The following is an 11,393-nucleotide window of genomic DNA, read 5'->3' as shown; positions in this document are numbered from 1 at the left end:
TATATATATATATATATATATATAGTTTTTTAAAAGAACATTCTTATGCTCACCAAGGCTGCATTTATTTAATCAAAAACACAGTAAAAACAGGAATATTGTGAAATATTATTACAATTCAAAATAACTGTTTTCTGTTTTAATATAGTTGAAATCTCATTTGATTCCTGTGATGGCAAAACTGAATTTTCAGCTGCCATTACTCCAGTCTTCACTGTCACATGATTCATGAACATTTATTATCATTATCAATGTTGAAAACGGGGCTTATATTTTTTGTGGAAACTGTGATATATATTTTTTTCAGGGTTCTTTGATGAATTAAAAAAAAACATAAATAGAGGAGCATAACAGCATCAATTTGAAATAGATTATTTATGTAACATTATAAAAAGTCTTTACTGTCACTTTTGATCAATTTAATGTGTCCTTGCTCAACAACAACAAAAAAATTCTTTAAAAAAAACTTACTGACTTCAATCTTTTGAACGGTAATGTATATTTATTGTATTAATCTGATATAATACAATTTTATTTTATTTTTATTTTTTGTGAAATATTTCCTTTGTTTAAAAAGTATCCTTTAGATTTTAAAATTATACATTTCATTTGATATTTTGCATATAATGCAATAACATTCATACATTTTTAAGCATGTTTTAAGTGTCTGAATACTTTTTTAGCCATTGTATATGCATGAGTGAAAACACGAGGAAAAAATATTTCAAAAGCCTCGAGACATGGTCTCAGTAATACATTTTTAACACTTATCATGTGACTAAATAATAGAAAAGACTGTCTAGCTTTGATCTCCTGCAGTTATGGCTTTACAGTCACACATGATGTATTATGATAAAAGTGAGGAACTGCTGGCCTTACTAGAGTTTTTCTGACATCTGTGACCCTTCAGAAGGAGTGGCCTGACCTCTGGTGGTAATGACAAACAAAAACTGGATGCATGAAACCTCCACTTAGATGCATTAAATTTGTATAAATCATGATTCCAGATCAAATCTAATCGGATGCGGAGTGATAAAAGTCCATGAACCCTCATGGAGAAGATAAGACTTTAATCAATAGATTATGAGAACATTGCTGATGAGTGGCATTTCAATATATACAGTGTCCTCATAAAGTATCTGGAAATTTATATCTCCAATTAAATGTATGAATGCCGTAACAAATGGCATTTATTGAAAAGAAAGATAAGCATAAGCAATTGACTCATAATCACCTTGAGACCACCTGGTTAAAAGTTAGTTCTGAGAAAAGTCTAATATCAGATGTTTGCAGATGCTTTGGGTTATATTTGGACTTAAAAGGAAGTAATCTAATCTTTATCACTTTAAAGTGTATTTTATTTACTTTTTCTACTGATTATCAGGGAACAAACTGAAAATACCTGCAGATATCGGGAGAGAAGAAGTACAGGGGTTCTTTCTTGTTCAGGAAAGGGTGGAAGGAGGAACCATCTGTTGACATATGAATACAAAATTAAATGTGATTAATGTGTGAAATATTACGTTTGTTGAACTCTATATCATATATCTTAGAACACACGGTGTCCTTGTAGAAGTGCTCAAAATCAATAGATGATTAATAATACTATAGTATGAGACCTGCACACTATTTCAACACGGTTTTAGGCAAACAGCTTTGGGACAAAAGTCATACTACATATCTGCATATATGTCAACAGCAATGTAATTACTTCACAATGAATTCCATATCAGTGTAATATGTTAGAGGTAAACTTGCCTGTTCCGTTTATCTTGTTGCAATAAGTGTCGTTCCAGTAACTCAGCGATCTGTACAACATTACGTTTTTGGATGAGATTGTTAGTCTGGGTTTTACTAATATTGTGTTGAAGCATGTGATTGATTGATTCATTGGTTATTAAATCATAAACAAAATTACTGACGGTTGGTTCTGTTAATACAGTATCTACATTTAAGGTCTGGGTCATTTTTAGAGAACAACAAACCTATTTACAACCCAAAGAACCATGTCAATATTCTCTGTTACATGAATTCATATACTTACGGTTCACCTGCCCAGCTTTCAATCGTGGCTACCTTATTGATGTCATCTTTGCCTGTGAATACAGTGTATGGTCCATCGATGGTGTCATTGTACTAAAAGAAACAACAACAACAAAAAACAGATAAATAAATAACACTATGAAGAGAACTTTTGTGGATTGGCTTGAAGGCTTATCTATAACAAGCTTTCATTAAACCATTCATGGTGTCTTTAAAGGAATGCACTCAGAACAATAATTTTGCTGAAAATATACTCACCCTCAGGCCATCCAAGAAGTAGATGAGTTTGTTCCTTCCTCAGAACAGATTTGGAGAAATGTAGCATTACATTTCTTTCTCAACAATTGAATGGGTGAATGGATGCCGTCGAAATGAGAGACCGAAAAGCTCATAAAAACATCACAATAACTCACAAATAATCCACACAATTCCATTCCGTTAATTATTGTTGTGTGATTCAAGAAATACATGTTTTTTAAAAAACAAATTCATCATTAAGTTGTTTTAACTTCAAACCTCTGTCCATAACAATGCTTCTTCCAGTAAAAAAGCCATTTCGTCTGAATCAGGAGAGAAATATGCTCAGATGAAACACTGTTTACAAGTGAAAACAGTCCAAAAGAGTTTTAAACATATGTAAGTGGATTTCACTGTGAGAGGACAACAGGGGATGGACTTTTTCACTGAGGGAAGCGTTATTATGGATTATGGACTCATATTTTGGCCAGAAGTGACAGTTTAAAGTTAAAACACCTTAAAGATGAATTTTAGTACAAACATGCAGCTTTTCACTTCACAAGACATTAATTGATGGACTTAATTGATGTTTTTATCAGCTGTTTGGACTCTCATTCTGACGGTACCCATTCACTGCAGAGGATCTACTGGTGAGCAAGTGATGCAGGTACATTTCTCCAAATCTTTTCAGATGAAGATACAAACTCCTCTACATATCCGAAAGGCCTGACGGTGAATAAATATTCAGCAAATTTTTTTGGGGGGTGAACTATCTACAGTATTCTAAGTTGTTTTTTTTATTCTTACATGCATCTTAAGTAATATATTTGCATATGTTACAAATGATTTTGCTCATTCACACTAAAAATGGTCTAATTGCATTTGAATATATTATATAGTTTATCAATCATGAAGCTTTAAGCATTCAAGTGAATGCCATGAAGCCTTACTGGATAAAAAACTCCAAGCGTGCTGCCCAGCATTGGGTCTTTGTAGCCCCACAACAATTCCTTAACAGTCCTGTTCTGGAAGAGTGTGGAACCGGAGCTCTGGATGAGCCAGTTTGCAAGTGTATGATTTAGTAAACTGTAAACACCCTGGAAAAGAAGAAAATAAAGTTCACATTGATCAAAGCATAAGCGTGAACCATAACCCGTCATAAATTCATCTGCCTAATCAAAACTTGGAATTAACAACACGAGTAAAATTTATTTGCATTTATTACCTCTAAAGCACTTTTATCCGACTGAACATCACTTATAATTATAAATATAATCTGTGACAGTGGATATGAGGTGATGATTATGCAGCATTGTTGGTTACATTTTAACATGGGTACTGTGCTGACTCTTGACAGAGAATCACAGATATCAACATTTTATCAATGATACGACAAACTTTAACTGACTTGCTTCACAGCTGACAACCAACGTTGAAGCAATGTTATCAATATCAGGGGTCAGCAACCTTAAGTGAAAAGAGTTTGTAAGAAATATTAATATTTCATGTATTTACTTTATTATTAATATACACTTACACTATTGTTTAAAGGGTTAGTTCACCCAAAAATGAAAATTAGCCCATAAATTACTCATCCTCAAGTCATCCTAGGTGTATATGACTTTCTTCTTTCAGACGAATCCAGTCGGAGTTATATTAAAAATTGTCTTTGATCTTTCAAGCTGTTTCATGGCACTCAGCGGGTGTTGCATGCTTCAATCCAAAACAAGTTAAATAAAAAGCACCCATCCATAAAAAAAAGTGTCTCACACGGCTCCGGGGGGTGAACAAAGGCCTCCTGTAGCGAATCGATGTGTTTTTTTGTAAGAAAAATATCCATATTCAAAGTCATATACACCTAGGATGACTTGAGGGTGAGTAATTTATGGGCTAATTTTCATTTTTGGGTGAACTAACCCTTTAACATGTTGGGATTGGTATGATTTTTTAATGCTTTTGCTGGAAGCCTCTTATGCTCACCAAGGCTGCATTTATTTGAAGTTACAGTAAAACAGTAACACTGTGAAATATTATTACAATTTAAAATAACTGTTTTCTAATGTTATACTTTAACGTAATTTATTTGAACATGCATTTAACTCTGATGCCAGAGCTGAATTTTCAGCAGCCATTACTCCAGTCTTAAGAAATATGCATCCCATTAACTCGCCATGGAGGACAAGGGAGGAAAACAGACAGAGAAGGACAGAAGGGCGAGAAAGATGGCAAGAGATGGTTGTCGAAATACATACTGCTACAGCTAGATTGAGCGATGTGAATACGTCCTCCTCTGTGCCTACTGACATGCTAGGCTCAAAGATGGCTCCCAACGGCAGCACAAAGGACACAGTGTAGTTATCAGTGAAGGTGATATTTGTTTTGGGGATAAAACGCGTCCTAGAGGACAACAGAGAGCATGAGAGCGTATTAAACCACAAAGAAATACATTATGAGCATTTAGTTAGGTTGTGTTTACTGGTCATATTACTGTATAGCAGAGAAAGGCCATACTTTAGAATGTATAACAGAAATGTCATGACAAGTAGATTATGAATAACATTTTTTGTTTTTATTAATTATTTGTATCCTTGGTAATTAAGTCAATTGATCCCCCTAATGTAATATAAAAGTGTATATATATATATATATAAATTAGTAATTAACAAAAACAGATAAAAGACAAAAATAAAATATAATAAAATTAAAAATTAAAACGTTCAATATTACTCACATTTCAGTAAACTACTCATTATATTACTTTAGAACTTTAGAACATTATATTACTTTTTTGTAACATTTGCCTTAATTAGATAAGCACCATCCCATCAGATAAATTTGGGCTTATCAGCATACAACAATTAAATGACAACAGCATGATAAAACTTTTGAACAAGCGTTGTTGATACTGCTTACGTTGATATTGTCTAATTTTAAGCACAAGTTTCAGAAGTAGTTAAAAATGGCCTATACTTTGGCAAACGACTGATGCTTTGGGATTCTTTCTGCTTTATTTCAGGTAGTTCAAGAGATAGGGATGTTTCGGAGTACATTTTAAAGCTCAAAGAGTGAATTTGCTCAATTTTACTTTCTCTACCTTTAAGAGATAAAGAAGAATGGTTTGTTTAGATGAGTATTGATTGAAAATCTATTTATATAGCAAGTCTTACCTGTACGTGTACGGTCCTTTCTGCACCAGCACAGGTTTGGCCCCTTGACTTAAAACGTCATCAGGGTTCTGCACGTCAAACAGCCAAAACTGCCTGTACATTGGCGTGTCTACAGACGTCCAGGTGTCAAATGCTAAAGTCCCGTTTTCCAACACTGTTTCCTTTAGAGACACAAAACATACTTGGTGTCAGATACTCTATACACTTTTATACTACATTGTGTACCATTCAAAATGGGGTAGGCTGGGGCAAGTTGTCACAATTCAGTGAATATTTCTCAATATGGTGTTATTTTCAGTCAATTTCTGTATAGGCAAACATCTTTAAGTCTACAATAATGCTACTGAACATTTCCAATGTTTTTTTTTTGCCTAAATACAGAAATAGAGCTTATTTAACACACACCGTCATTGACCTTGACACCATGAGGTAAGTTGAGAACCTGCTGTTTAAATACATTAAATATAAAATACTATCTAACATACACAATTTATCTTTATGTGAAATGTATTAGATGCTATTTAATGGCTTTTCAGCGAAATGTATAGTTTATTAAAGAGCAAAACACGTAAAATTCTAATCAATAAATTGCATTTAAAATACATGACAACTTGCCCCAACTATACATTTATTAAGAAATGCCCTTGACCCATAAACCCCATTTTATTTAATCTCATACATCATTGATAGTACGTTGTACCCTACATTGATTGTTCCTAAATTATTCAGAATATTTCTCCACAGCAACTTCATCATGTACTGTATATGCCTTTCTGGAAGATCTGCAAATGCATGTGCGCCGAATATTGATATAAAAAGACGACGACTTACCGTATGCACGGTGTTTTCAATTAACGTGTTGCCTACAGGGATGAGAATCCCGCCCAGCACGGCGATCAGGGCGCCCAGCACTGTCCCTGTGATGAGCCCGCATTTCAGATCACAGCAGGGCATGATGGCGAGCAGCAGCCTGGACCAACACTGACCGGCGGCGCGTCAGGTGCGAGCATGAGGTCGTCCTGGGAATTATGTAAGTTCCAGGGATCGAAGGTTGCAGAGGAGGAGATTTAGGACTGCGCATCACACCCGGAGACCCTAGTTAAAACGGAGTTATCTGAGCGCGATAACGCGCTGCTGGGCGGGGAGCGGGCGCGTAACGCACGGCATTCAGAAGCCAAGGCCAATGTCACCATCAGACGAGAGCTAAGCTTTAACACAGGTTAAGACTCAAGAGTGACTTTGACATATCTAATCGACTTCGAAAAGACTTGAGAGCCTTAGAAAGAGAGAAAGAAAAGGGGAAAGTACCATTTCTAGATTAAAAATAACAGTAATCACTGTGAATGTAATGTATTCTAATATATGTTTATTAAATGTTGATTTTAATTTACTTTTGAACATTCTATAATAGCTATCTAACAGCATAATTTCTCACAAAATAGAAAAGAAATAGAAGCACCATTTTATAGAACAGAGTATCAGATCACTAAAGCTGCAATTAACCAATCAGAATCAAGCATTTCAGGCAGTCATATGCGTGTATATACTGTACAGTTTTTACGTATAGCCTATAGTTTTTGTGTATATAGCTATACCAATCAGAACCAAGCAATCCAGACAACCATGTGAGGGGGGAAAACATACAATTTAGAATAGAAAATAGAATAGCAGACCACTGAATGTCCCAAATGACCAATCAGAATCAAGCACTTCATATTGAGCAATAAATAAAAATATGTTCATGCCCTGACATTTAAAATGATATTATATTTAGAAGCAGCGGTGGAAGTATAGCTTAGATAATGGACATATCAAATAGTAAACCAATAAAAAGTTCAAGGGTTGTTTTTATTAGTTATTGCTGCTCTGCATTATTGGACTACATTTTATATCACGTATTGCACTTCCCCTCTCACGTGTGCGCTCTCTCTCTCTCTCTCTCTCTCTCTCTCTCTCTCTCTCTCTCTCTCTCTCTCTCTCTCTCTCTCTCTCTCTCTCTCTCTCTCTCTCTCTCTCTCTCTCTCTCTGTGTTATAAAGAGAGAGTTGTATTTCAGCGTTATCTCTAAGTAATGTTATCAGAGTGAAGTTTTAGCTTGTATACAGTATACTGTCCTCTAGTGTTCATGGTTTTCAGTTTGTCTGCAAGACTGCAGTGTGTTGATGTTTCTTGACACGGCTGTCAGAGTGAATAAAGACAATGTAACTGTAGTTACATGTGGGGTTCTTGGGGTCCTTTCAGGGAATACACATAAAAACGGGCAGCTTGAATTTACTTAGTTGCTTTGGAGAAAAATAAGATACATACATCTAAATATAAATATAGACAAATATGCATCTCTTCTTTATTTTTAAATCGTGTAAAAGAAATTTGGATGAACTAGTATTTTCCCGTACAACCATTTCATATGAGCTTCATGCAACTACGTCTGCTAATTAAGCAGGAGAGCCAACGCAAGTTTATATAGACAGGGCACTAGAGGGCAGTGTTCAACTACTGGTGGCAAGTTGTACAAAATTTTGTGAATTTTCCTAGCTACTGCTGCCATAAAACAGTAGGTCTATAGCGTGACGTCACAGTAAACAGGGGCAGAAATTATTGCAATTTTCAGAAACACAGTTTAAATCACAATGACCTATCTGTCTGTATTACAGTAGCTAATCTTTTATATATTTATAGAATAACTATATTAGTGTCCACAGAACTATTATTGCTAGAGTTTAACTTCCCAGCATGTATAGAAGCATGATTTATTTATTTTTAAATAAAACTACATTTGTTGGCTGTCACCATTGTTGAGATATGCTTAGTGTGCATTATTATATTTTACCCTTTTATGAAAGATTATTTCTTAATACATTTATAAAAGTTTATATATTTTAAATGCTGACTCTTTAAAACAAGGTCTCATTTGTTAATGTTATCAATTAATATTTGATAATGTTAGTTAAAAATAGGCTACAATTGTATATTTTTCATGTTAGTTCACAGTGCATTGATGTACATTTTTGTTTTTAAAAATGTATTAGTAAATGCTGAAATTGACATTACCTAAGATTAATAAATGCTGTAGAAGCACTGTTCATTGTTAGTTTATGTTAACTAATATAATAACAACAAATAAAAGGTGTTGTAAAGTGTCATATGTCTGTAAAACATTGCCAAATATAGTGTAGATTACAGTTTTGATAGACTTATGATAGACAACATTTTTTAATATTCACAGGATTTTACTCGAAAATGTGGCACATTTTTCTAAAGCATACTAGCTAAATTGACAAAAGTCACCAAAAATGTCAAGTTTAACTCTCTAAACACATTATGTTCAGTTCCATAGTTTTGACAAACCCATTATTTTTATTATCACCTGGCTCATGTCCTTACTGAACTGTAGAACTGTCGCAGACAGTCACATACTTTGCATACAAGCTGTAATAGCCTCATGTGACATGTAAATGTGTGGTTACAGTGTTGTAACCCTTGGAGATCCAATGCAAATGCTCACTCAAAGCAGTTGTGTTTTCCCTGTAAGATCTGAGGTCACTGCCTAGTTTATCTGCTTTAACCTCACAGTCATGCTTGCATATTAAAAGGCTGATCCTCGACTGAGGAGTGATGGTGTAATGATTTTTGAGGCTCTTTCTGCAAGCTACGCAGGATTGTCAGCAGTGTTGATGTTTCAGTGAGGTGTGGTCACAGTTCATTTGACCTTGGAACATATGGTCCGTTGTGGCACTGGCATCTGTGATGAGTCTAGGACAAACTCATGAACCTGAGAAAACACAACTGGCACGCTGAGATGAATAGAATAGAATAGAATAGAATAGAAAATCCAGTAAACAAACACATGAGCATGCATAAGGAAATTGCATAAACATGCATGCAAGAACATGCATAAAATACTACATTCATAAATTAATTTATCCATTTAAAAAGTACAAAGTCAGTTATGTTAATATATTTTCACAGCTTACAAGCAACAGCTGCCAATATCCACCTTTTGAATGAATGAATGAATGGTATATTGACTAATGGTATATTGAATAGAGCATGAAAAGGAATAACATTATAAAAAAACAACAACAAAATAACATATTTGATTTATTGTTGTATTTTAAAAAAAAATTACTATAAGTTCTAATATGTCAAGCAAATCTACTCATTTGCAGATATACTATCATTTTTTAAAGAAGAGCAGGTAAGTTTTAATGTTCTAGCTCAAAGAGGCCTACAAGAAGGGTTTTGTGATTTGGTCCCATTTACCTTCTTCCCAGCATGCACTGGAGCATGAATAATTAATATGGCTGCATTGTTTAACCACTTGCCGCTTTTATTTACACTGTTGTTGATTTAGTTGCCATGTTTAGTTTACATTACCCTTGTCAGTTTGATTACTGTCACCCTTGCTGTGTTTCACATATTAAGTCTTGAGGCCTGATTGTAGTATATTTAAGTTATTGTTTTGTGTGTGTGTGTGTGTGTGTGTGTGTGTGTTTGATGATGAGTGTTTATGTGATGTTGTTAATAGTTTAACTCCATAAACCCTGACATACAAATAGTAGTCAGAAAGATCAAATACTTTGAAATGGAACAGTTTATTGAATCTTTGCATGTTTATTGAAAGTTTCCAAATGTGTGTTTTGTTTTGTATCGTATTTGATATATCAGGCTTTTATGGCCCATATGCGAATATGGAGCTTACACTCAAGAAGTAAAAATAAACATTCATTAATCCAATCATTTTTATTCAGAGGCCCAAACTGAGCAATTATTGTGTTTTTATTGCCAAAAAGTATAATGAAATGTAATGCAATAAAAAGATGAAGAGATGTAGTAATAAACGTTCGTCAAAAGCCCGATGTATCATATTTGATACATACATTGTATCATGATTTGTTTTAGAAAAAAGGATGAAAATTCAAGTAAGCTTAAGTTGCTTCAGTCCAGTAAGTGTTGATTTCGAAATATTATTATAAAAGTTATTCTTTTATAAATCATTAAATATTCACACAACAAAAAAACACAACCTGAAAGTAGTACATTTTTTAAAAGTATAAAGGCGTTTTAATTGCTAAAAAAGTATCAACTATCCATTAGAGGGCAGAAGGCAAGAAGATTGTGTACAAGATTTTCAGCAAAGTTTTGATCGTGCTGATAATTTAGAGGCCAGTAATTAATTTATCAATTCTAATATACCTGTAGGCTTTATAGGGTTAAGACATGAAGCATAACTCTCAATGACATGAGAAAACATATGTTGAAGCACAAAATATTGGATCATTTAAAACCATGTAACTGTTTGGCTAGAAACAATTTAAGAAATCTCTTGCTTGAAAATTTTAATCTAAACAAGTAACTATTATGGCAGGTTGTAAGCCATTTAAAAGTCATTAAGACAGCTTAACATAAGTTCAGCCAAGATATTTACTTAAGTACATGACTACAACAACATCGTACAACTCATTTTGACATAGTCAAACCAAAATGTAGTTATTCAGACACCAGATATCATTTTTAGTGGGTGCAGGACACTATAGTTCATTTATGTAAGTGTGGATAGCAAAATACAATAAACTGACATAATATACCCAAAAATTCGTAATACAGTGGGCTACCAGTAAAACTGATAAAAATTTGGGACCAAAAATTATTCAGACACTTTGACTTGACCATGTTTTGCTTAAAGTAATTAATGACAGAATTTTCATTTTTGGGTGAACTATCCCTTTAAGTGTTTTTCTTTAATTGCTAATGCGACCTTTTCACACATCATACTGAACAAAATGAAGCATTGCTTAGTAATTGGTCGACCCAAATTGGTATTATCTAATTGTTGTGTACTTAAATTTAACAGCTGACAGCTATTCAACCTAATTCATTACATACCTTTCTATCAAAGTAATCTGACATTATCAAGATGAATTTGTTCTGACACAGTTTAACTCTG

General features: G+C 33.9%; 1 protein-coding gene and 1 long non-coding RNA gene across 2 annotated transcripts in view; both read right to left on the bottom strand.

The window, feature by feature from the left end:
* Positions 1 to 6,490, bottom strand: part of LOC107755879 (platelet glycoprotein 4-like) — an 8,641-nt gene extending 2,151 nt beyond the window's left edge. The window contains exons 1-6 of the mRNA XM_016572839.1: positions 6,279 to 6,490; positions 5,448 to 5,608; positions 4,533 to 4,677; positions 3,231 to 3,377; positions 2,045 to 2,136; positions 1,759 to 1,808 (exon numbers count right to left, since the gene is read on the bottom strand). Coding sequence (XP_016428325.1) covers positions 1,759 to 1,808; positions 2,045 to 2,136; positions 3,231 to 3,377; positions 4,533 to 4,677; positions 5,448 to 5,608; positions 6,279 to 6,401 — 718 coding nt within the window. The 5' untranslated portion in view covers positions 6,402 to 6,490. The remainder of the gene's footprint in view (positions 1 to 1,758; positions 1,809 to 2,044; positions 2,137 to 3,230; positions 3,378 to 4,532; positions 4,678 to 5,447; positions 5,609 to 6,278) is intronic.
* Positions 6,491 to 8,696: 2,206 nt separating this feature from the next.
* LOC107755891 (uncharacterized) overlaps positions 8,697 to 11,393 on the bottom strand; it is a 50,674-nt gene continuing 47,977 nt past the window's right edge. The window contains exon 3 of the long non-coding RNA XR_001641743.1: positions 8,697 to 9,218. This is a non-coding gene — a long non-coding RNA (uncharacterized LOC107755891). The remainder of the gene's footprint in view (positions 9,219 to 11,393) is intronic.

The sequence above is a fragment of the Sinocyclocheilus rhinocerous genome, unplaced genomic scaffold (genome assembly GCF_001515625.1).
Source record: "Sinocyclocheilus rhinocerous isolate Xijiao unplaced genomic scaffold, SAMN03320098_v1.1 scaffold412, whole genome shotgun sequence".
NCBI classification, from domain to species: Eukaryota; Metazoa; Chordata; class Actinopteri; order Cypriniformes; family Cyprinidae; genus Sinocyclocheilus; species Sinocyclocheilus rhinocerous.
Note: the sequence above shows the minus strand (reverse complement) of the source record. Positions and strands in the feature narration are given on the sequence as shown.